The sequence below is a fragment of the Puma concolor genome, chromosome B1, assembly GCF_028749965.1.
Source record: "Puma concolor isolate L17-30 chromosome B1, mPumCon1.1.hap2, whole genome shotgun sequence".
NCBI classification, from domain to species: domain Eukaryota; kingdom Metazoa; phylum Chordata; class Mammalia; order Carnivora; family Felidae; genus Puma; species Puma concolor.
The window spans coordinates 129175817-129202359 of NC_141670.1; the positions used below are offsets into that span (position 1 = coordinate 129175817).

The 26543-nt window shown below is 36.2% G+C and overlaps 1 protein-coding gene and 1 long non-coding RNA gene across 4 annotated transcripts in view; one reads left to right on the plus strand and one right to left on the minus strand.

The window, feature by feature from the left end:
* The window catches only part of GRID2 (glutamate ionotropic receptor delta type subunit 2), a 1503942-nt gene that overhangs the window by 367877 nt on the left and 1109522 nt on the right, over positions 1 to 26543 (minus strand). For both annotated transcript variants that reach the window (XM_086704576.1, XM_086704575.1), the window contains exon 10: positions 25303 to 25500. In XM_086704576.1, the coding sequence (XP_086560702.1) occupies positions 25303 to 25500 (198 nt within the window). The remainder of the gene's footprint in view (positions 1 to 25302; positions 25501 to 26543) is intronic.
* The window catches only part of LOC147581878 (uncharacterized), a 51594-nt gene continuing 25070 nt past the window's right edge, over positions 20 to 26543 (plus strand). For both annotated transcript variants that reach the window (XR_015250349.1, XR_015250350.1), the window contains exon 1: positions 20 to 214. This is a non-coding gene — a long non-coding RNA (uncharacterized LOC147581878). The remainder of the gene's footprint in view (positions 215 to 26543) is intronic.

The following is a 26543-nucleotide window of genomic DNA, read 5'->3' on the forward strand; positions in this document are numbered from 1 at the left end:
TATCCTTTTGATCTGGGATTAGCCAGTGATGTGGCACTCAGTGGGAGAGAAGCATTATGATACAAGTAGAGCCTTGAAAGGTTTGCGCAATGGAGCTTGCCCTTTATCTTGCTGTGCTTGGAACCCTGGACCACCATGTGACTGAACACTAACTTGCCTGCTGGAGAACAAGAAGCCACGCAGAGGATAACAGTGGTGCCACTGAGCCTCAACAGTGAGTAGACAGTCAAATGTTATGCTTTCGGTTGAGCTCACGGCTTGCTCTTAGCTGCACTCTGTACTCTTCCAAATTAGGGCAATTTATGGCATTTGTACAGGGTACCTGGAAAGCTAAAATTTCTTAGGACTGTGCTTTCCTGAAATCTGACAACTTCTGGTTGATGAGAGCCACCCTTCCTTAATTTACAGTAATGTATTTAATTTTCTTCTGTTATAGTTATTTGAACGTATCATTTGAAAATTTAAAAAGGGAGGTTGGATGCTTATATTTGCTCGAAAAAGTGAATAGGAGTTTCACAAATTGCCCCAAAGTTTATGACCATAGTTTGTAAAAATGTCTTCCAAACTCAGTAGACACATAAGAAGAGGAGCATCTTGGCAATGCTCAAATATGAGAGGGTAGTGAATATTGCCAGCTAATTAGAAAGTTTTTTTTTCCCAAGTTTTAGCTTTTAAAAATGTGGGAATAGGGATTTTCTAGCTTAGACTTCCAATAAAATATGTGAATTTGTCAGATAAGTTAAACCATATGAGTCCATTTAGCTCAACATGTAAAACGGCTCAATGTAAAAACAAAACACAACAGAAAAGCATATGTATTACAGCACTGGCTAATAAGGTTGGCATTGATACAATATAAAAAAGCAAAACTAAGAAGAAAAATAAATTTGAATATTAAATTGTAAAAGCAATATTACAAATACATTCTAGTTTTTAAAGGGAGAAAACATAAAACCTGCCTCTTCTTTTCTTACAAGTAGAAGAAATGCCCACAGTATCACTGGCTGAAACATCATATAGAAGTTCTATAACTAACAGACCCAGGCTGATAAAGTTTCTAGTGTTAGGAATCAGACTAATTTTCTCTTGCTCTGCTCTCCTCGGTACATAGCTTTCAACTCATGATTTAAGATGGTTGATTGAGCTCCAGCCATTTTACTGACATTCTAGTGAGGAGGAATGACGAGCATCAGAATAAAAAGAATCCTTGCTTTAAACAAAGCTTTGTATTATACTTCTATTTAATTTCCATTGGTTAGAACTTAGTCACATGATCACACTATCTCCAGAGAATAGCCAGGAAATATATATTATGGCCAGTCTGTATCTGGCTATAACTCAGGAGCTGTATTACTAAAAAAGAAGAGAATAGATATAAGGACAATTAGCAGTCTTTTCTACATTTCCTCATAGATAACCATTGTTTCAAGATTGATGTAAGTCCTTTAGACTCTTTTCTGTTTTTACATATTAATGTATATTTTCCCCCAAATTTAATATAATAATATAATCTTTGAGTAAAACACACACACACACACACACACCCCACATAGAACTAGTCAGTTTTTAAAAAAAAATTTTTTAATGTTTATTTATTTTTGAGACAGAGAGAGAGAGACAGAGCATGAACGGGGGAGGGTTAGAGAGAGAGGGAGACCCAGAATCTGAAACAGGCTCCAGGCTCTGAGCTGTTAGCACGGAGCCTGATGCAGGACTCAAACTCATGGACCACGAGATCATGACCTGAGCCGAAGTCTGACGCTTAACCGACTGAGCCACCCAGGTGCCCCAAGTCAGTTTTTTTAAGGCTGCACAGAACTTTAAAGAACTATTTTTGTCACCTTTAAATTATCAGCACATAAAAGATGGTAGGCACGCAACAACTGTTTACTGATTATGATGATATTCTGATTAATTCAATCATTCCCTTTTAATGATTTTTAGAAATCTTCCTTTTTCTCGCCTATTATAATGAATAGATGTTTAATCTTGCAACTTAGTGCATATTCAATTGAAAAATGTTTCTTGGAGCTTGCCACACTGATATTTCTAGAAATGAATGTTTTATTATTTTAATAGATGATGTTTTGTTACTGACACCCACCATAGTGACAAAAGCAGTATTATTATTATTATTATTATTATTATTATTATTTTGAAAGACAGAAAGAGAGAGAGAGACAGAACACAAGTCGGGAGGGACAGAGAGGGAGACAGAATTTGAAGCAGGCTCCAGGCTGTGAGAACAGAGCCAGGCACAGGGCTTGAACTCACAAACTGTGAGATAATGACCTGAGCCTAAGTCAGACGCTTAACCAACTGAGCCACCCAGATGCCCCACAAAAGCAGTATTATTAGTTTAGTTTCTATATTGTCACTCTTATCTCTAAGCCTCTTCCAAGAAACCACATGCCATCCCTTCTCCAATATTCTCTCTCTTCATCAGGCCCCATGCCCATTCACATAATGATCTAATTTTAAAGTCCTTCTAGGAACAGTTTAGTTTTCAGTAGTCTCCAAACCCCAGCTTTTCTTTTTCAGTTTAAATATTTTGGCTTAAGAATTTAAATTTATATTTTATTTATATAAATATATTTTCTCTCTCTCTCTCTCCCTCCCTCTCTCTTATATTTTTAGCGGAGTTTATGGCATTTCCCTCCCTGGAGCTTACCATTATTCTTTCTTTATCTGTTTTTTTTTTTTTTTTCCCTGTATCTCTTATGTAGTACTTATCCTATAAATACCTGTTTATCTTCAAATTATAAAATTCTTGAAGCAAGAGCTTTATGTTCATTGTCCTCTATCCTCCTAATAAGTATTTTTCACACTGCTTTGCCCACAGTAGATTTGAAAAACAAAAACAAAAACAAAAAACAAAAAGTCTTTGGACTTGCATGTTCTATGTTATATGGTGAAGGAAATATGTGTTTTTATACAAACCTAAATTTTGACAGAAAAGGAATAGGTGTCAGGCAGTGTGCTGCCAAAGAAAATCTCTGTTATTATGAAGAAGTCATTGCCTTTATGTTTTTTCCCATATCAAGCCATTAGCCAGAGCTTCCAACTTGAGTAGCCTAGGTTTTAATGTTTTCAGTGCTCATATTGAGGCACACCTCCACATATGCTTGCTGGACAACCTTGTACAAGAGGTATCAGTACCCTATTAACACTGAGGACAGGTCAGAGGCTATGAGAAGGTGAGTAGTGTGCCCAATGTTATAGGTGAAAAAATTGTGGAGTTGGCCATGCCCACCATAGTGTGCTTGCTAAATATGATAAATTGTTTTGCTTTTAGAGTTTTGCATGATCTCTTTCTCCTAACTGCCTGCCTAATATTTATCCACTAATCCATTAAAAAAATTGGCATGTATATGCTTTTAAATTTACTCTTATTTTTCTGACTTTTGATTTGCCCCTAAGCAATACTCATACTAGGAAAGTAATTAGGACATAAAGATTAAGACATGTTAGTGGATATGCATGTATATGAATGAGCAAGTAAGGCATTACAGGCAATTATAAGACTCTGAATAATTCTCACACTGAATAACTTGGAAAAACTCTTGGAAGGTTTTGGGGAGACAGTGGTATGATCTGACTTACATTTTTTTTTTTAATTTTTTTTTCAACGTTTTTATTTATTTTTGGGACAGAGAGAGACAGAGCATGAACGGGGGAGGGGCAGAGAGAGAGGGAGACACAGAATCGGAAACAGGCTCCAGGCTCCGAGCCATCAGCCCAGAGCCTGACGCGGGGCTCGAACTCACGGACCGTGAGATCGTGACCTGGCTGAAGCCGGACGCTTAACAGACTGCGCCACCCAGGCGCCCCATGATCTGACTTACATTTTTAAATAATCCATTTGGCAACTGTGTTGAAAATAGATTACAGTAAGAAACAGCTACAGCATGATAAGTAGTTAAGAGGCTATGGAAGTAGTCACAAAGAAAGAAAATGGTGGCTTGCACCAATGGGTAGTGGTGGGGTTGTGAAAAATGATCATATTTAGGATATATCCCAGATTTATAGCCAGAAAAATCTGTTGGTGCATAGTGTATGAGGTATGGCAGAGAAAAGAGAAGTCAGGGTAATTTATAGGTTTCAGACTGAGTAAACTAAAGATTGGAGTTGCCATATACTATAACAGGGAAGGCTTTAGGTAGAATAGGTTGAGGAGAGTGAAATCAGGAATTATGTTTTGAGCATATAATGTTTGGGATACCCGTTAGACATCTAAGAGAAAATGCTGAGTAGGTCGTAAGAAATAAGTGTCTGCAGTTCCAGTGAGATACCTGGGCTAAAGAAACAACTTTGGAAATGGTTAACTCGTAGATGATAATTAAATTCTTGAGACTGGATGAGTTCAGCAGAAGCTGAAGAGTAGATAGCAAAGAAAGTATTGGATGTATGTTGGATCTCTCCATCTAGTCTGCATATTGCCCCACCTCTCATTTAGCTCTCTAGCTCTTGGAGAACAAGAATTCTGTGTTTGATATTTTATGTATTCCCCACAATGCCAGCTATACATTAGGCCCCAATAAACACTTACTTAATGCTGAGTGAGACTCAAGCTACAAAGTTATTTATAAATTGCAGTGGTTCAGGCATTTATCCTGCAGCATTAAAAGGGATTTAAAAATAATACAAATTCTGCAATTCCCAAGAGGGAATGCTGCCATCTTCAAAGAAAAGGATCATCAGAAGGAGTTTTTTTAGTGATGTAGAGACTTTTTCAACTTTGTGAGAGGTCATTTTAAGGCTGCTTGTGAACAGAGCATATAGAAGAAATCTCTGCCTGAAATGCCTAAATTGCAAATCCACAAATCAATGAAATGCAAACCAAGGATAATGACTCCAATTGAGTGGATTTTTATTTTCATTACAGTAAAATTTTCAGTCTAGAATTCACTTAAGACTGCCATGATAGATGTTTTTAGAGCTCCAGATCAGGAGAAGATAAGTTCTCTGTAAATGAGAAAGAGCTAGCTCCCAGAAACAGTTAGCATGTAGGAAGTGAACCTACACTTGCTATTCTCCTAGTGAGTCTGTGCAGTATTAAGTGAAATACGCAATGAGTATGAGACACAGTCGGATGTCCTCAGACAGGTATCGGGAGCCTCTGTGGTCACCTCCTCCCTTGATACAGTTGCGACTTGCTAGATGCTCAGTTTTTGTTTGTTTTTTGATCAGGGAAATCTTTATTTATTTTAAGGCCTGTCACTATAATGTCATCAAATTACAAAGAGAAACTCAAAATGATTAAGACTTCAAACAGCTGAAATCTATAGTATCCAAATGACAGGCAAGAGTAAACTCCAATCATCTCTCAATGTATGGCTCTATTTCTAAATATTCTAAATATCTTGATATTGGTATATGAATTTAAAGCAAATTCCTCAAATGGGAATGGTACATTCACTGCTAGATATGAGCAAATTTTTAAAGGATTCTAAGTATGATTTTGATGTTGTAATAAGGATGTTTTCGTTTCTGTTCAATATTAAAGTTAATCTTTATATTTAGTAGATACAGTACCCAATATTGCAGAAGCACAGAGAAAGAGGGGGCTCATTCTCTATTACACCAACTACGTTTCTAGGCCACAATAAGTTTTTATTATACTCTTTTGCTTGAGTGTGTTTTTCTGTTTATAATTTCCAGATTAACACAGAATGAGCATCCTAATGGAATTAGCATCCTGAATAAAAATGACCAATCAACCTAACTACAATGCCCTGAGATTATGTGTATAGAATTATACAGAATTTCATAGTTAAAATGTTCCTTGAAAATTACTTAGAATATCTTCACTCAAAACTGCACTCTCCTGTATGCCTGGAAGTTATCTTACTTATTAAATTTACCCCCAAACCATAACCAGAGACAGATGAAAATCTAGGGTAATAGATGGCAGGGAGAGTCAACGGTGAATTTCAGGATTTATATATATCCCTAGTTATGAGATTTTCTCATCATAGGACTGGTCTTTATATCACCTTAGTTTGGATTGATGAAGTAGTCTGTTAATGTATAGCCTATAACCCACCATATCTTTTTAAGTCTACAGATATTTTTACTGAATTTTGGGTTGTCCTTGCCTATAAGTTCTCTTTAAATCTAAGAGACATTCCTGGACAGTATCATTCCATTTGGTAAATATTCTCTGTTCTTTAGCTTTGATTCAAGACTTATTATTCACTAGTTATCTGTACTTGCCATCTATTAGACCAAGTACTTAATGATTCAAGTACTTTATCTGATTGAATTGCTCCTTACTGTTTGCAATGTCTGCCAATTAAATATCACCTGCAAATTTAGAAAATTACTCCTAAAGCCATTCACTAAGTCATTTTAATCTACATAATTTATTTCCTTTCACAGATCTCTTTTTATCCTTTTCCTTCATCAGTGTTAAAATCCTTCCTTATCAACAACAAATATTTGTGGGCATTTTCTTCTTCTCTACTCACACACCCACAGCTTGTATGGTCTCCTATATCTATGCCCTAACTCCATCCTATATGCATATACAGTGCATTATTTTTGAGCACTCACCATTCAGACACATTCTTATAACCATATGTACTTTTTGAACTTCATGACTGACTATAGCTGACTTACTCTGGGAAACTCAATTAGTCCATTAATACCTATTTAGTTTACATTAAGAATTATAATCTTAGTCATTGTCCTATTTAAATTCTCTATAAGGACTGCCTTTCTCTATACACATTTTATCCTGACTCCCTTTGCAAAGCTACTTTTTCATTTCATATCACTGTATAGGCATGTGTGCAGGGGAGGAGTTCTTTGGTGAGTAAAGTCTCATTGGTGGATACAGATATTTCTAAGCATGGTTTGCAATAATGGAAAGATACACTGGAACTGTGTAAGGATCTTTTGCATCATGGGGTGTCTGTAGGCACCTCATTAAGAACCCCCTTCATCTACAAGCATGGCTCCTGTACATTGCCATCTCCTGATCCCAGTGGATGGCTTGCTCAAGAGGCAGCTTTGACCTTTTCACAGCTAACTCCTTCTGCCTTGTCTAAGACCAAGGGATTCATTCCAAACTTTACTTCTTAGGGAATGGAGATGAATATGGTGGTAACTGTCATGCCTCCTGAAATTTATTCTGGTGGCACCGATAGGCCCAATTTTATGGGGCCTATCTTTATGCCTGATGTTTTCCCAACTGCTCTTAGCATTCCCCTTTCCTGTGTGGATGAGCAAGGGGGCAACTCACCACATACTGAAGTCTTCTGAACTCTCCTCCCAAAGTGAGCTCTCTCTTCCCTCTAGCTTTTTCGTTTGTTCTTTTTTTTTTTTTTTTTTAATTTTTTTTTTTTCAACGTTTATTTATTTTTGGGACAGAGAGAGACAGAGCATGAACGGGTGAGGGGCAGAGAGAGAGGGAGACACAGGATCGGAAACAGGCTCCAGGCTCCGAGCCATCAGCCCAGAGCCCGACGCGGGGCTCGAACTCACGGACCGCCAGATCGTGACCTGGCTGAAGTCGGACGCTTAACCGACTGCGCCACCCAGGCGCCCCTTTTTCGTTTGTTCTAGTAGCAAAATAACACCAGCTCTCCTATCCGGGCTCAGGTGCAATAATTTCAGACCTTAAATAATCATTTAGTGCATGATCTTCATATTAATCCACCAATCCCAATTTCATTGTTATAATGGAGGTTACAGGAATATCTATATTTCCTAAACTTAGGGGCCCGAGACATCATTGTCATGGGTTCCAGATGCATATTAACTAATTGTTCCTAGACAGTAATTCTAGAATGTTCTTCAGGTACAACAAATCAAAATGTCTACAGCCAAGCTGTATATCGTGTTTGTCCTTTCCCAGTCTTCCCTCTTTCTAATGCCCTATTTCTGTCATTGAGTGTCTGTCTGCTCACTCTCCTCTGCCAAATTTCCCACCAAATCTCAATGCCTCCTTTTCTTCTCCTCCAAGTTATCAACTTCTAGTAATTATATCTTGGAATATTGATTGTTTTCTCAAAATCATTCTTTTTATTAATCTCCCATTTTTGTTGGTTTAGTTTAGGCACTCCTTTAGTCCTCTCTAAATTGTTGGAAAAGTCATCTGTCTTTTTCCTTCTTCACTCCATGCATCCTTGGGCCTACCTCAGCTATCTTTCTTAAACATAAATTAAATCTTATTTTTCTCTTATGTAAAAACTTTTCATATTTTTCACTGGCTAAGTGATAAAGTTTAAACTCTTTAGCATGGTAAACATGCTTTTAGAATTATCTTATTGTTTCCTCTCACACTCCTACTCATCTTGGAGACCTAGCTCAAATTTCTCCTCTTCTGTGAAACCTTTTTAGCTTCCCAGGTGGAGGCTGCCACTTCACCCCTGTGTTGCCATGGCATCCTGTGTTTATTACTCTAAGGCATTTATCACACTGTGTTTTAATTATTTATTTACGCACGTGTCTTCTGCATACACTATGAGATCTTTGAAGGCAGGAACAATGTCCTCCATTCTTTTGAATCTATGATGTTAGGCGCAGTGCCCAGAATATAGCATGCATTCAAAAATGTGTGGAGATAAACAGATGAATATAGGGCATTCTGCTTGACATACAGAATAAACACAACATCAACCCTCTGTTTCAAAAAATGCAAAGAAAAAGTCTCCCTCTGTCTCTGTCTCCTTTCTCTCTCTGTGTCTATGATCCAAAGGGGCAGTTTGAAAAGTGGAAAAGATGTACTCAGAAGACAGGATTACCAAGATATGGGAATGGTTTGAAAGCCTTATGAGTTTAACTGGGGTTGAAAATTTGGGAAGATGAAGAGAGTAAAGATAGTCAAGGCAGATTGAAGCTGAATGATATGGAGTATGATAAAAATGTAAGAAGGAAGCGACACACAGATTGCAGAAAATAATACATGCCTTTTTCAGGAGTTTTAAGTTTTTTAGAAAGGGAAAGAAAAGACAGGTTTTTGAGAAAGAAAAGTTTTTGACTTTAGACGTACAAAAGTTTTTAGCTACTCTCCAAACCCATTTCCATTTAATCTTATTTTTTGTCTTCTACTCAAACTCATTCTAACTCCATCTAAACCTTCTTTGAATGTGCAGGTCCTAAAAGCCTGTGTTGAACTGTTTCCGAGTATTATTTCCCTCACTGGTATGTGGCTTGGTTTATTAAATACTTTTCTGGCAAAACTTACATTAGAACTCTCTTCCCCTCTGTATGCTGGTAAGGGCATCAAGAATTTGGATTCTAGATGCAAACTGCATGCCTGGGTTTGAATCATGAATTTTCCACAACTTGGCTAAGACCCCGGGCAAGTTACTTTACGTCTCTCTAACTCTGTTTCATCATCTGCAATATTGGTATAATAGTAGTGTCTACCTCATAGGGTTGCTGTGAGTATAGGGAGCTAATACATGCAAAGTATGTACAATTGTGTCAGCAATGGTAAGCTTTATATAAGTGCTAATAATTATTATTTGGTTAATTTCAAACGTTACTTTTTTTAAAATTCCCTATGGTACCTGCATTAATTGCCAATGCTGTCATACACATTGTTCACTGAAGTTTGTACCTCTAATTCTAATGATGCTCTATTTTTCTAAGAAACAGGCATATAAAATGGGTCCAAGTCATATAACACAGAGCTGCCACTTTTTCCTTATAGAAGCACTAACTACTCATATCTTATATACTTATCTTTTTAAAAAACTTTTTAATTGCCCTTCTCTATTACGGTAGATTTCCTTTTAGATTTATGTTGTCTATCAGTTTCCTCTTGAAACTCTAAGTTCGTATCTTTTGTACCTTTATCTATTGGGTTCCTTGTATTTTCTTATGGATTTTATGACCTCTCTGTGTAGCAATAAAGCAATGATGCTAACAATACATCATACTTTTGAAAATATTCTCTGGCCTGTTGTTTGTAATTTAATTTAGTTATTATAGTTTTTGACTTATTGGTGATTTTAATGTTTATATACATGGAACTACTGATAGTTTCCATGTAATTTATTCTATTACTTTAAATTTTTTTTTTCAACGTCTTTATTTATTTTTGGGACAGAGAGAGACAGAGCATGAACGGGGGAGGGGCAGAGAGAGAGGGAGACACAGAATCGGAAACAGGCTCCAGGCTCTGAGCCATCAGCCCAGAGCCTGACGCGGGGCTCGAACTCACGGACCACGAGATCGTGACCTGGCTGAAGTCGGACGCTCAACCGACTGCGCCACCCAGGCGCCCCTATTCTATTACTTTAAACCTCTGAAGGATACCTTTTGTTTTGCCTATCTAGTATCCATTCTTCCCATTTCTAATAGCAGCATCCCAATTTTCTTGGGGAATCGGCATTCCCTGATGCTTACTTCCTCAGTGCTTGAGGTAGGCACATGGTGCTGGCCTGGCACTGAGGGCACCGCCCTTTCCAGCTGTGCCTGCACTGGCATGTGTATGAACCTGAGGCTCTTTGCTAGAACTGTTGGTAAAAGAGAATCTGTTTATACCGGGAGATCAAAGAATGAAATCTAAGTCTGCCAAAAAGTCACTTTGCTAACAATAAAAGGGAGACTGCCCGAGAAATGAGACAACACAAAGGAAAGTGGTGCTGACAGATGGAGAGAGAGCAAGTCCTGAGGAAATGAGCCTGGGTCTCATCCCTGAGAGTTGTGGACCACTCAACTGTCTTTTCACTCCAGCTGGGTTGTCATTTGCAATCAAAGATATGTAATTAATCAAGCTTGGAAAATATAGGGAGGTTATTTTTAACATAGAGAATTCCTAAGCCAGTTTTCAAGCAGTGAGGAAGAGGCAAAGATGTGAAAGAGATTGAAGATGTAAAAGAAATAGGAGTAAAGAAAGGTAGAGGGGCAATTTAAAATTTATTCCACCCTGATTAGCCTCAGATATATCTGTCCACCCCAGATTCCTTACCTGAATTCTAGACTTGGATTGCAATTTACTTGTTTCATATTCTGTGTGGACAACTTCGAATAGATACATCCACGTTGTTAATAGAACGGGCTTTGAAGTCACACAATTTCCATTCATATTCTAGTTCTTCTACTAATCAGCTGTGTGCCTTAAGAAAGTTGCTTAGACTCTCTGTCCCTGGGTTTTCTTATCTATGTAATGGGATTAATAATTGAATATATTTCACAGAATTATTACAAGGATTGAAGGAGTCAGTACCCATAACGCTTTGGAATAGCACCTGGCTATCTTAAAATGTTAGTTACTATTTTTACTCATTTCCAAAATATTAGTTTTGATTCTACACTCCCCACTCTCTACCCAAATATTTCCTTAGTTTTCTCTATGCCGGTAAATGATCCCACTCTCAATTCAATTATAGTAAACTAGGAGTGACTGAATATAATGAGCTATATAATCCGTGGACAAAAAGCTTAAAATGATACCTGTGAAAGCCCAAGTTTAGCCTCTCGATAAAGATGGAAATTTCCTTTAAATAAGGCCAAACCAAGCAGGCTATAGTAGGTTAATTGTTTTAATAAAGGATTAATGAGATGCCACTCTAAGATTTTAGTTAGAGGAATTTTATTATGTAATGTATGTCTTAAAAGATCACTTGACTGCTAGTCATTCTTTTAAGTACAAATATTTTCTAGATACTGAAGTTTCAGTGGTAAAACAAATGCATAGAGTCTTTGCCCCAATTAAGCTTACATTTTAGGAGTGGAAGACAGATGAAAGAGTAGGTACATAGCAAGATGTTGATATGTGTTATAAGTTACAATCAAACACGATAAGGGAATAGGTAGTGCAGAGGGTAAGAGTTGTTTTGAATAGGGTGGAGGACCTCTCTCAACTTGTCAGCAGAGACTGAAATAAAAAGTGAGGTGGAGGGAGAGATATCTGGGGAAGAGAACTATAGGAAAATGGGACTGAAAATACAAAAGGCCTACTTTAGCAGATGTGAGAAAAGCATGATAAGTGAGAGAGACATAAACAAGGTCCTAAAGGGAGTGAGGAGAGCAGAATATATAGATGATTTTAAGGATAGTTTTTACTCTACTCAGGATGGGAAGGCTATCAAATGGTTTTTAGTAGAGGAGTGACTGCTCTGTTAAAAATATACTAAAAAATAGGGGCGCCTGGGTGGCGCAGTCGGTTAAGCTTCCGACTTCAGCCAGGTCACGATCTCGCGGTCCGTGAGTTCGAGACCCGCGTCGGGCTCTGGGCTGATGTCTCAGAGCCTGGAGCCTGTTTCCGATTCTGTGTCTCCCTCTCTCTCTGCCCCTCCCCTGTTCATGCTCTGTCTCTCTCTGTCCCAAAAATAAATAAACGTTGAAAAAAAAAATAAAAAAAATATATATATATACTAAAAAATAAAATAAAATAAAATAAAACAAAACAAAATAAAATCTTAGAAGAGACACTGATAAAAACAAAACAAAACAAAAATAAAAATATACTGAAGGCAGTCAAGAATGGGAAAAGGGGGAATTACTGGAACTTGATGGCTCTGGGGGAGAGAGAACCATGAGCAGAAGTAAGGTAGTGAGTAGAAATGGGGAAACATGGCAAAAAAGGAAGTCTTTTTCTGCTGCTGTGGCTGAAAAGATAAGATCTAAAGCCTTGAGTGAGAAGATATCATTGGCTTTGCTCTTTCTCTTTGCTTTTCCTCATTTAATCTATCAGCAAAAGCCTGTTTCTCTTTGCTCTTCTGATCTAATCTATCAGCAAATCTTGCCAGTCTACCTGCAAAATAGATGTTGAACTCATTTTTTTTTTTTTTTTAACACTGCCTGAGAAACATTTTACAATCTATCAGAGTCAGCAGATGAGTCCCATTTGCCTTCCCTGCAACACATTCCTACTTCATTTTCTCGGTTAATCTTCAAAATAACTGCATTCCCCAGATATGGGCACTGCAACTGAAAGATGTTAAAAACTTTCTTAGGCTCACATGGCTAAATATGTGTTACCAGTACCCACAACTATACCTATCTCAATCCAAAGATTATGTGGTGCCACTAAGGATCAGAGAGTAAGTGCAAGGATTTGGAAGCTGAAAAGTAAGAAATCTAGAGACTGGCACTAGATTCTCAGTCTTTGCAGTAAACCATGAGCTTTAACACTAAAAATGAGAATGGTGTCAAGGATGGAGAGTGGGACTAGAAATAGAAATGTGAAAAGTATGGAAAATGTTTGTAATAGCAACAATGGAGATTAAAGAATCAGTGTCTAATGAATTGAAGGACACTGGAGAATCAGTGAAGGCTCTATTGATGACATTAGCTACTATGGTATTGAAGCAAATCAGTCAGTCAGGTGCCATGACCTTCCATAGCAATAACCCATTATCCATGTGCAGGATCACAGAAAATGGGAACAGAGGTGAACAAGGGAGGCATAGAAAAATATCAAGAACCTGAGGATGCCTTGGGCACAAAATTATCCTTATTTTGAGTGAGAATTTCCAGAAAGTGAGAATTCGTGTGCATCACTTTCATGATTTCCTAGAGGCCATGAAGTTCGTCTGTTTTCTCAGATATTCAGGAAACCTAAGTTTTGTTCGCATTGGTGAGACCCTATGCATGCTACTTCCATTTTGTTTTGTTTTGTCAATTGCATGTGTGCTTTCTGAAGGAGACTTGTCTTATCACCTCCACCAGACAGGCTTCTCCATATTTTCTTGTCATGCATTGAAGACTTTGAGACCTGGCTACATATTCCTCTTTACCCCCAAACCTACCAACCTCCTAACAGATTTCAGTATCTGTGTAGATGTCCTGCACAGCAATCATTTTGGGCCATTTCTTAAAAATAGACTTTATTTTTTAAATCAGTTTTAGGTTTATAGGAAAATTGAGCATAAAGTACAAAAAGTTCTCATATACCACCCCCTTTCCCTGGTATGCTTCTACACCCAGCACAGTTTTGTTGCTGTTGTTGTTGTTCTGTTATTAACATCTTGCATTAGTGGAGTACATTTGTTACAACTGATGAACCAATATTGATACATCATTATTAACTGAAGTCAGTAGTTTACATTAGGGTGTACTCTTTCTATGGATTTTGACAAATGCATAATGTCATGGATCCATGACTATAATACATACAAAATAGTTCCTCAGCTCTAAAAATCCTCTGTGCTCCACCTATTCACCCTTCCCTCTTGCCTCATTTTGGGCCATTTTAAACTTCAATTCCTTTTGTCTCCTCTACTATTCTGCCATTATCTACAAGGTCAGCATTTACATTTTATCTCTAGAACTTCTACATTTCAGTCTCTGGTTACCTCTCTTCATCCTACTAGTTCTTTCATATTTCCATTTATACTTTACCTGGATTTCAACTTTGTATTGACATTCTGATTAATTTTTCCAAAATTTTATCCAAGTCTATCTCCCCAGTCATGACCATACTTCCTTGAATATTTTAGCTTTTCTTTCATCTCACTTCTTGCAAAGTTCAGATGAACTCAACCTTGATATGGGTGTTTTAATCTTCTCTGCTCTAATACTTGGGCGTTTAGTCCCAGCTGAAGAAAGTCACACTTGTGCAGACTAGCAGCAATGAAATGTGTCAGTCTTCCATAAACTTTAGCTTAATCCTCAGCAACACTGATTCATCCTTTTATCTATTTTGACTTAGCAGTCACTATCACTTCCCTCAACAGCTATTTCAAAGCCTCCCACTTTCTTGTAGACTATTTCATAATACCTGTCCCCATTACTGTCAACAGACTTCATCTCCTATTGTTATCAAGACATCTGAAGTGATGAAATATGATCTTCCTTAATCTCCCAACCTATTGTCTGTAAATTTAAGTGTTACCAGACACATTCTTAAAATGTTTTTTTTTTTTTTTTTTTCAGTATCAAAGAAACATCCTTACCCCATTAAAATCAATTCTCAATCTAAGCTTTTATTCTATCTTCCCGGGGATCTTTATCTTTCACATGTTAACTTGCTTTTCTTATATTAAATTCTTCTTCTTCATGTTTCTTCCTCAGTTTATAATTATGCTCAGGTTTCTCTTAATCTAAAAACAAACCAACAAAAACTCCACCAAAACCAATGACCCTTTGAACTATTAACTCTTTCTTCTTTCTCTCTTTTCATCCCTATCCAAACATTCTAGAAGAGTAGTATACATGTTACATTCACTTTTCACCTCCAAATTTTTACACCCTCTCTGGCAATCTGGCTTCTTTTCCAATCCTGCTACCAAAAGAGTTCTGGCTTAGGTCACCAACAACTTCCCAAGAGTGAACCTAGTACACACTTGACCACCCTAATGACTTAGAAATTTTTGACATTGATAGTCACAGCTTATTTTTTTAAGCTCTCTTAGCCTAACTGACCTCTTCTCCTGTGGTTTGGTCATACTTCTCTGAATTATTCCGTTGTTTTTCTTTATAAACCCTTCTTCTTCCAAGAATTCTTAAGTGATCCTCAGAGTTTCAACTTAAGATCCACCTATTAATCTCGCTGTCTGATTTCTTTTTGGCAATCTTCATGCATTTTCATGCTACCAACTACTCATAGGCTGAGGACTCCTAAATATATGCCTCTTATTGGGCCTTTTTGGTGAGGTTCAGAGTCCTCTGTATCTGTGAATATCCCCCCCACACATCCAACTCATCCTTTTCTAAACTGACCTCATTCCTTTCCTCTCTAGATCTTTTTTTTTTTTTTTTTTTAATTTTTTTTTTCAATGTTTATTTATTTTTGGGACAGAGAGAGACAGAGCATGAACGGGGGAGGGGCAGAGAGAGAGGGAGACACAGAATCAGAAACAGGCTCCAGGCTCTGAGCCATCAGGCCAGAGCCCGACGCGGGGCTCGAACTCGCGGACCGCGAGATCGTGACCTGGCTGAAGTCGGACGCTTAACCGACTGCGCCACCCAGGCGCCCCTCTAGATCTTTTTTTAAGCAATCTTTTCACCTCTGTGGCTAAGACGGCCATAAGGGCAAGACCATGTTTTTTTTTTTACCTTTGTGTCTCTAGTGCTTAACTTACTACATAGCATATAGTGACCACCAAAATGAAACATGTTTATTATAGGTGTCCTTATATTATTCACACTTGCATTCTTCCATTGTCCCTTGACTATGACATTAATACTTGTTAATTGGCATATGTTTAAAAGTATTTACAAAACAACCAGGTAAATATATGTTTTCTATGGTGAATGCATTAATGAATTAAAATACCCATAAAAGGAATATATTTACACTCTGAGATTAAGAACTGCCAAACTTCATGTCAACCATTAAAAATGAGGAAATGTGTAGCCCAGTACAGATGATTTCTTCTGTTCAGTCTTGGGGATACTTTGTTGGCATTGTAATCACTAAATAGCATCTTATTATCAATTGCATTATTATGATGTATCAACCTTTGAAAATGTTCTTTATGCTTGTAAGTAGGAAAAGTGACAAAAAAGCCAGGAATTGTTCTAGAATTTTAGAAATGGGAGATAGGATTCTAAAGAGGGCTATTTTAACTTTGAAACATTACTGTAAATTAGTTGCATGCTAAGTATAAATATTTCATCCTAATTTTACACATCTATAATTTACTCTACTTGCTCTTCCTTCTGTTCTGTTTTCTAAGTTCTGGCTTTATTCCATTGTTATATCTGTTTTCCTTGGGGCTAAAACTCCTGCCGTAGAATTTAGCACTTGGTATCAGTTAGGATGAAGAAATATCAAACTTCTTTCTTCATATGACCCCCAAAGGAATTTTAAAACTATGTACCTTTTCACATTTATCATTGACACGTTACATTTACATTTGTTTAGACAACGTAAAGTGTGTGATTTCTAGACAGAAGTGGTCATTTATCTGTTTTCCCTCAACCCCACCCTTTCCATTTTTACTTCGCTATGTACTGTGAGCCTTATAGGGATGGGAATCTGCACACTACTTTTCCCAGGCTCCTCTGCCATCTGGCTTGCTCTTAATTTCCACCAGAGTGAAGCTGTTGAGGGTGTCCGAAAGCAGAAGAAAGAGCAGAGCCTTCTGTTTTAAATGGTTATTTCAGTGGTTGTAGCAGCAGCGGCCGGAAGTGATTGATCCCTGACTCCCACGTCTGAGACACAGGCTGCATCTTTGTGGAGGCCTTAGTTAAAAGGTGCTTCTTTGGGAGATACACAATCAACTAGAGGGTTAGTGACTCCTGATAGCTTTGTTTTACTCCTTCTCCTTTGCTCCGCCATTCCTTCTAATATCTTTGTGATCAATCTCTCTATTAAATCTCTTCTCTTTGCAATTTCAGTAGTTTCTGTGTCCTGACTTGGATACAGGCTTATGTGTGTTGTAAATATTGACATTTTAAAATAAAATTGTGGAGTCATTCATTCAAATGTACTCATTAGAACATAAATATCATAGTGATTTAAACCACCACTTTTCTCTAATTGGGGAAACATTTACATCATTAAAAAAGTTTTTTTTTTAACGTTTATTTTTGAGATAGAGTGCGAGCAGGGGAGGGGCAGAGAGAGAGGGAGACACAGAATCTGAAGCAGGCTCCAGGCTCTGAGCTGTCAGCACAGAGCCCTATGTAGGGCTCCAACCCATGAATAGTGACATCATGACCTGAGCCAAAATCAGACACTTAACCGACTAAGCCACCCAGGTCAGGTTCCCCTACATCATTTTTAAGAATTTTGAACTATATTTATATTCTACTCTACCTTCACAAAATTTTTATCCAAATATAATACTATAAATGTGTGCTTAAAAGTCTTTTTTTGATCACCAAATTATATTTTTGCAACAAAAATATGTATGCAAATTAAAATTAAAATCTCAAGTAACCTGTGACCATAAATTTCAGGTGTAAAACATGTCTTCTGAACTGAGTCATCATTATATTAGTATACAATATATTGACTCATCAACTATAAAAGTGAAACTATTATAAAGCAGCTCTATACGATATTGATAGAATTTTTAGTTTTTAATTAATTTGAACATCCCATGAATCAATAATAATTATGGTTTGACTGTGGTAGGAGTGAGCATCATGCTATATATTTTCATTTTATAGAAACCTTATTCATATGAATTAATAGATGAAAATGGGAGGAGTTTTTTGTTTGTTTGTTTATTTGGTTGGTTTAGCAATGCCATTCAATTATTTCAAATTCTACCTAGCTACATGGTGATCTCTGCATCAAAAATATTCTTTTTTTTTAAATTTATTAAAAAAAAAATTTTAACGTTTATTTATTTTTGAGACAGAGAGAGACAGAGCATGAACGGGGGAGGGTCAGAGAGAGGGAGACACAGAATCCGAAACAGGCTCCAGGCTCTGAGCTGTCTGCACAGAGCCTGACGCGGGGCTTGAACTCACCAACCATGAGATCATGACCTGGGCCGAAGTCGGCCTCTTAACCGACTGAGCCACCCAGGAGCCCCCAAAATATTCTTTTTAATGGGGCACCTGGGTGGCTCAGTCAGTTAAGTGTCTAACCTCAGTTCAGGTCACGATCTCACAGTTCTTGGGTTTGAACCCCACATTGGGCTCTGTGCTGACAGCTTGGGAGCGTGGAGCCTGCTTTGGATTCTGTGTCTCTGTCTCTCTCTGCTCCTCTCCCACTTGCGCTCTGTGTCTCAAAATTAAACATTAAAAAAATTTTTTTTTTAATTTTTTTTTTTCAACGTTTATTTATTTTTGGGACAGAGAGAGACAGAGCATGAACGGGGGAGGGGCAGAGAGAGAGGGAGACACAGAATCGGAAACAGGCTCCAGGCTCCGAGCCATCAGCCCAGAGCCCGACGTGGGGCTCGAACTCACGGACCGCGAGATCGTGACCTGGCTGAAGCCGGACGCTTAACCGACTGCGCCACCCAGGCGCCCCAAACATTAAAAAATTTTTAAAAAAATCTTTTTAATGATCTAGCATTTGACAAGTTAATTAGGTTCTTTTACTTTCTTTTAATTCTTTTTTAGGTAAAACGGTCTGACTTGTAAAGGGATTTCAGTGATACCAGTGTTTCTATTATGCCATAATTTGGTACATCAGAGAATATTTATACCCAGAGCCAAAAGCCAAAAAAAATTTTTGCATGCATGAAAGTAATGCCCTTATTTTACAAATTAGGAGAAGGGTAATTACATAAAGGCTAAGGGAAATAAAAACGAGGATCATGTTTCAGGTAGATAATTTTTAGGATAGATTACTTATAGATATTGACAATACAGAAATTTATTCCCTGTCAAGTTACCTGTATCAGTTTTCCCTTAAAAATTTTCTAGGCATCAAAGTAAGGTATGAACCTAAATAATAGAATATCTAGCTGTATAACTCACAGTTCATATTTTTCTGTTTTTCTTAATATTTTGTATTTCTTTACTAAACTTTATATACTTGCTATTTCTTAGATAGTGTTCTCTCTGGTATTCTCAATTCTCAGTTCTTCCCCTTTAAACCAGGAGAAAATAATTTATCAGTCACATTAACCCACCCTTAACAGTTTCTCCTATTCTGATCAGAACATATCTGTCACTTATCTATTTCACATGGGAACATCTTTTGGACAGACCTGAATTCTCATAAATTTTAAGAGCATATTAATTACAGAAAGTTATAAAAGTAGGAAAGCAGATGAGGAATAGAGGAGACTTTGCCACATTCTTAGTTTTTGTTGTTGTTTTTTTCACTTGTCTTTTAGATTCCACTTATAAATGAAAATATATAGGATTCGTCTTTCTCTGACTTATTTCACTTAGCATAATACCCTCTAGGCCCATCCATGTTGTCACAGATGGTAAGATCTCATTTTTTTTTTTAATGGCTGAGAAATATTCCATTGTATATATAAACCGTATCATCTTTATCCATACATCTATTGATGAACACAGGTTGTTTCCGTGTCTTGTCTATTGTAAATAATGTAACAAATATTGGGGTGCATATATCTTTTTAGATTAGTGTTTTCATTTTCTTTAGGTAAATACCCAGTGGTGGATTACTGGATCATATGGTATTTCTTTTTATTTTCTTCTTATTATCTTTTTAAATTTTATTTATTTATTTATTTGAGAGAGAACAAGCTGGGGAGGGACAAGGAGACGGGGACAGAGGATCCGAAGGAGGCTTTGGGCTGACAGCAGCGAACCCAAGCCTGATGTGGGGCTTGAATTCATGAACTAGGAGATCACGATCTGAGCTGAAGTTGGATGCTCAACCAACTGAGCTACCCAGATGCCCCTCATATGGTATTTCTATTTTCATTTTTTTGAGGAGCCTGCATACTGTTTTCCACAACACTTGCACCAATTTATTTTCCTACCAACAGTGCACACATGTTCCTTTTGCTCCATATCCTCACCAACACTTGTTATTACTTCTCTTTTTGAAACTAGCCATCAATGTGAGGAACATCCTTAGTGTTTGAAATAGACTTTATATATATATATATATATATATATATATATATATATATATATAAATTTTATTGCCTATATATATAGGCAATTCTTTGCTCTCTCTGGCTGCATTTTCCTCTCTAAAAAGTATGTATGTAACTGAGTGCCTGACTTCTGGTTTTAATGGAAAGACCTTTTAATATATGAGATCAACCCAACTCTGACTCATGAGTGCCACCCCTGGAAAAATCAAATAAACTTGGAAACTTTCCATGTTTCTTCTTTGACTCTTTTTTAATGTGATGGTCTGTCTATAATCATCATAACAGACTCCTAGAAACATTCTTTTAATTTTGGTTTTCTCTTAGGAAGTTAGTCAGTTAAGTGGACTCAGTAGTTCAACCCATGTTGTTTAAGGGTCAACTGTATTTACTGTTATTTAAAATATACTTATTCATGAAAAATGTCTACACTAGCAGAAAATATATAACAGTAATCCAATTTTTTTTTTTTTTTTTTTGGAAGTCTGTCATAATGTTATTATGCCATTTCAATGGTGTTATTTTGCTTTACAGGGGTAAATAAGCCTATGAAAATTTCGATATGATGAATCTTATTGGATTACCTAAATTACCTTATGATATTTTACTATATTATCATTCATATAATTGAATTCACAGGTTTATTTTTTGGAGATTAGAATTTACATTTTTATCAATAATAGAATAAAGTTAAGGAAAATGTTATGTACCCTCAATATGTTAGCAGTCATATTTTAATGTTGACTCTCCTTTCCTTCTTTTTTGTTTATTAAATTTTTAAGTTCATTTTTGAGAGAGAGGGAGAAACAGAGTGTGAGTGGGGGAGGGGCAGAGAGAGAATCTGGGGGAGGGGCACACAGAATCTGAAGCAGGCTCCAGGCTCTGAGCTGTCAGCACAGAGCCTGATGTGGGGCTTGAACTCATGAACCGTGAAATCATGACCTGAGTGACATCATGACCTGAGCCGAAGTCAGATGATTTTCTTCTTAAAATGTTATCTTCCCTTTGCTTTCATGACACCACATTTTCTCCATTTTCCTCCTATCTTTGCCTATTCCAGCAAACTTTTGTGTTGGCTTATTCTTCTACATCTGAAAACTACCTAAGTATTTCTCAAAGCCTAGTCAGAATGACTAACTATCTCCTTGGATAAAATAAAACTCTAGTTACAATGAACAGAGTTATAATTTGGGGGGGCTAAAAGTCATTCATCAGTTACCTTCTTTTTTTTTTTTTATTAAAAGTTTTTTTTTTTCAACGTTTATTTATTTTTGGGACAGAGAGAGACAGAGCATGAACGGGGGAGGGGCAGAGAGAGAGGGAGACACAGAATCGGAAACAGGCTCCAGGCTCTGAGCCATCAGCCCAGAGACTGACGCGGGGCTCGAACTCAGGGACCGCGAGATCGTGACCTGGCTGAAGTCGGATGCTTAACCGACTGCACCACCCAGGCGCCCCTCAGTTACCTTCTTTAAGCCTAAAGTTTTGCTTCATAAAAGGACGGCACTGAACTTTACGTTATCCTACAATAATGGCATGCTCTTACATGTAAATATGAAAACAATTAAATTAAATGCTTATGAAGACTAGCATACTAGTGCTTATGTGTGGTTCTTATATAATAAATTCTTAAAATGTTTTTGGAAAAGTTATAGTTGTAAGTAGTCTTTGCAGTAACATTCTTGTATTCCTCACACAAAAGTGAAAAAGCAAGTCTCAAAAATTTAACTAAATTTAGGAGCAAGCCCACAAGCCTAAAGTCAGCATCAACAACATTAGACTAATTCTAATGCTTATTTATCATTAACTTGCATTTAGCAAATGAAGTTTGTTAGCATTAAGAATTTTATCTGTAATCCCTATAAAGCAATTTTTATAATGTCTTTGCTTTTCTTTGTCCTTCGTTTTAACATAATTGCTCATCTGGGTTCAGATCAGGCAGGACCTCTCAGAAATACAAAGGCAGAATATGGGCTTTGTGGGTTTTTAATGTAGGAATACAAGATAAATTATCATGGTTTTAATACGAGGAATGAGAATTGATCATTCCCCCTTTCCTACTGAAAATATTGATATTATTTTTTTTCAAATAAGTCCATGTGTAATTCGTTTAATAAATAAACCAAACTCAGTAAGGTTTTAATGGCTATAAAAACAGCTTTATTATTTTTCCTACCACTGTCTTCAAAACCTTTTATTTTTTCTCTTTCCCATTTCTTGGAAACAACTTATTCAGTTCCTTTAGCTTTCTGAATACTTTAATGTATTTCAGAAATAATTCCAGTTCTGGCAATGATGAGATAGTTTTCCTGGATTAACCCAACAACGATGATAAATTCTGTATCAAATTTAAAAACACACTAGTTGAAAGGACTGAAGATCAACCAAAAGCAGGAAGAAACTGAAGGGTATCTCACCCCTGAAAAATGGTAACTACATTAGGAGAGAACCATTTTCATATGGCTTATTCATTGAAGACCCACCTCAGTTTAGGCAATAAAGGGTAACTAGAGCACAAACAGAAAGTCAGAGCCTTATGAGCATCATATGTCAGAAGATGGAGTTTGATGTAGCCAGAGTGGCCAGAAATTACAACAGAAATCACAGAGAGGAGAGACCCATGGAAGAATGGGCCAAAAATTTGTGAGTAAGCCTCTCTCAAGTCTTCGGCTGACTCTTAAACTGCACATGTAGGAGAATGACTTTTTAAAAAATCAGCAGAAATTAACAACCAGAAGACTAAAGGAACAAAAGATTATAATTACTGCCTACGGCAAGGATGATAGAGATTACATTTTGAGTCCCTCTAAGTCACAAGGATTTGATGAGAGCCACAGAGTTTTCGTAAAAACTCCAGAAGGCTATGCTTAGGAATAGAAGGATTGCTAAAACCAATGGATTTTCCCTAAAAACTAATATAAAAAAGACCTGACTTAACAGCAGGTAAACCAAACCTCAACAAGTTCAGGGGAAACCAATAATTGCCTAATAAAACAAAGTCAATCCTCTTCAGAGCATGCAACCTCAGAGACATAATCTCAACTCTTAATAATGTATCAACCACAATGCTCAGTACCCAATCAAATGTGAAAAAACAAAAATGTGAAGAACTAGAAAAATGTAGTTAACAGCAAAAGCGGTCAACACAGACCTATCTGGAGATGGAAAAGATGTTGAAATTGTAGCAGACAAGGACGTTAAAGCAGCTATTGTGAACATGATGAAGGACTTACAAGACGATCAGAATGATAAAAAGGTATGGAATCTCAGAAGAGAAATGGAAATTATTTTTTAAAACCTGAAATTCTAGAACTGAAAAATAAGCTATCTAAAACGAACTTATTACATGGACTTAGCAGAAATTGGAGACTGTAGAATAAAGAATCAGTCAACTTGAAAGCAGATCAAAACAATGTAAAAGTCACAGAGTAAAAATGCAAAAGTCAGAGAGTAAAAATATTTTAAGAAATTAAATAAGATTTCAGTGACCTAGAGACAAAATTAAGAAGTCTAACTCGAATATTTTCTGAGCCATAAAAAGAGAGTGAAGAAAGGGAAAAGGGTAGAAAAAATAATTATAGAAATAGTTGCCAACATTTATTAGATTTTGTGAAACATATCCTGGAGTTTAGTGAATCCCTAGGAGAATACATACAAAGAAAACCACATCTAGGCATATCATAGTTAAACATCAAAACATCAAAAATGAAAAAAAAATTGTAAAAAAAAAGCCACCCCACACTAAAAAAAGGAACAAAAGTACAAATGATGTCTAACTTCTCATCAGGAACAACATATGACAAAAGATTATAGGAAGACATCTTTAAAATGATGAAAATTAAGAAAAATTGTCAACTCAGAGTTTTGTATATATGAGTATCATTCAAAACTGAGGGCAATAAAGACATTTCAAGGTTAAAAAAGTTGAGAGCCACTTGGACTGAACTTCAAGACATTCCAAAGGAAGTTCTTCCGAAGTAAATGATTTCAGATAGGAGCTCAGATAAGTAGAAATAAATAAAGAACCTTAGAAATAGTGGATAAGTAGTTAAATACCAGAAAACTTTTTTCTCTTTATATCTGTATAAGACAACTGATTGTTTAAATAAAAAAAAATATTACATTTCACTGTGGAGTTCTGACCACAGTAGCTATTATGACCACAATAGCATAAAATATAGGGTGGTATAAATGAAATTATATTGCTACAAGTTTATACCTTTTTAAAAATGTGAATGATATTAAACTAGATAGAATGTGGTAAGTTAAGAATGCATATCATAATCTCTATACTAACCACAAAAACAGAAATACAAAGAGATATAGTACAGAGTCAAAAGAGGAAACTAAGTCAAATACAAAAAAATATCCAATTAACCCAAGGAGGGGCAAAAAAAGAAAGAACAGAGAGGAAAATGAAACATATATAAATCAACTAGTGAATAATAAACCTGAACCCAACTCTTCAAAAATTTGTCAAGAAGACATAATAATTACAAACATGTGTGCATCTAATAACAGAGATTCAAAAAAATGAAGCAAAAACTGACAGAAGTAGAGATAAGCAAATAGAGACATTTAAGTACCTCTTTGAAAAATAAAAGAACAAGGATAAATATATCAGTAAGGATACATACAAATGTTTAGAGTGCAAGTTTGGCAAAGGTGAAGCCTTGTTCTAGATACTTTTCTATTATAAGAAACACTTTAAAAATTAGCTTTATTCTGTCATCAACTTTTCTTTACACAAAGTTCAGGAAATAGTACTGGCTGAAACTTTTGCTGACGTTTGCGTTCAACATCACCACTCAATGTTTTGCCTTGCACTTATTTTACATGAAATTAGCTTCTAAAAGTTATAGTTCAATCTTTAGATAGGAGATAGATAGATAATAGATAGATAAATGCTCACCTTAAAGACCAGTTCTCCTACCAAGCCATTCCATGTCCCATCTTCTTGTGGGCTTCCATACTTGTGATCCGGTGCAACATAAATTTCATAGTTAAAACCCAGGTAGTTAGATAAGGCATCCAAAACATCAATGGAGAAGCCCTGGTATTTCTTCGGCTTACCCAAGACATTTTCAGAGACCATTACAAAAGGTTCTTCCTACATGGAAATAAGAGAAATCCTTGATGTCAATCTATAGTGCTCCCTAAAAGCAAAAATTAATTCTTCAAAGAGTTTTGCTTAGAAACAGCTTAAAAATTGCCTTTGAACTTTGAGAGAATTAACTTAGCAATATAACTTATGTGTTATTAATGTATCACACTATTGAACAATGTTTTATCACTGAATTTCTTTTCATCTCTCATTTAATTACTACCATATAAAAATTAGATGAAAGTAACTCTAAAACTTCAGGGGCTATGAATTCATTTTTCTTGCCATCTTAAGACCAATGTAAGTTCAAGAAACTCTAAGATTATTGTATCCTGAAGCATTTATTATCTATATATGTCAAAAATATGTTAAATAATATTTTAACAGATATAATCTAATAAACTCTCTAAAAAGAACAAAAAATTCTAGGAACATATAATTTAACTAACATTTATAACATAACATTTACTGGGAGTTTCTTGATAAGTAATTTTGAAGTACAAACACATTTCATTGCAAAAATAGCTTCTCTACTATTGCTATGAGAAATTCACCTAAGTTTTTGGTAAATTGTGTAATTTAGCAAATTTAGCAAATTTAGCAAATTGGTTTCTGCTTCTACCTCTTTTATCATTCTGTGTTTGTGTCCTCTTACATTTAACAAATAGACTCCTTTCACTTTTCAGAACACCTGGTGTTAAGAGAACTCAGTTGTTTGGAAACATGCTGGCAGACTATAGAAAATCAGATAACTTATTCCTTAATTTCCTAAACTTTTTCAAAACCTTTTAGAACAGTAATATTTACAGATAACCATCCATATGTCTATATCTATATCTACCTATATCTATCTATATCTTTCTATCTATATCTATATCTGTATCTATATCTATATCTATATCTATATCTATATCTATATCTATATCTATATCTATATCTATATCTACCTATATACATAGATAGATATATATCTAGCCCTCCTGGCAGATTAAAATCTACCTATCTTGGGTCTAAGCCAGAAAACCTAAAGATTTTATCCTTGGATCATC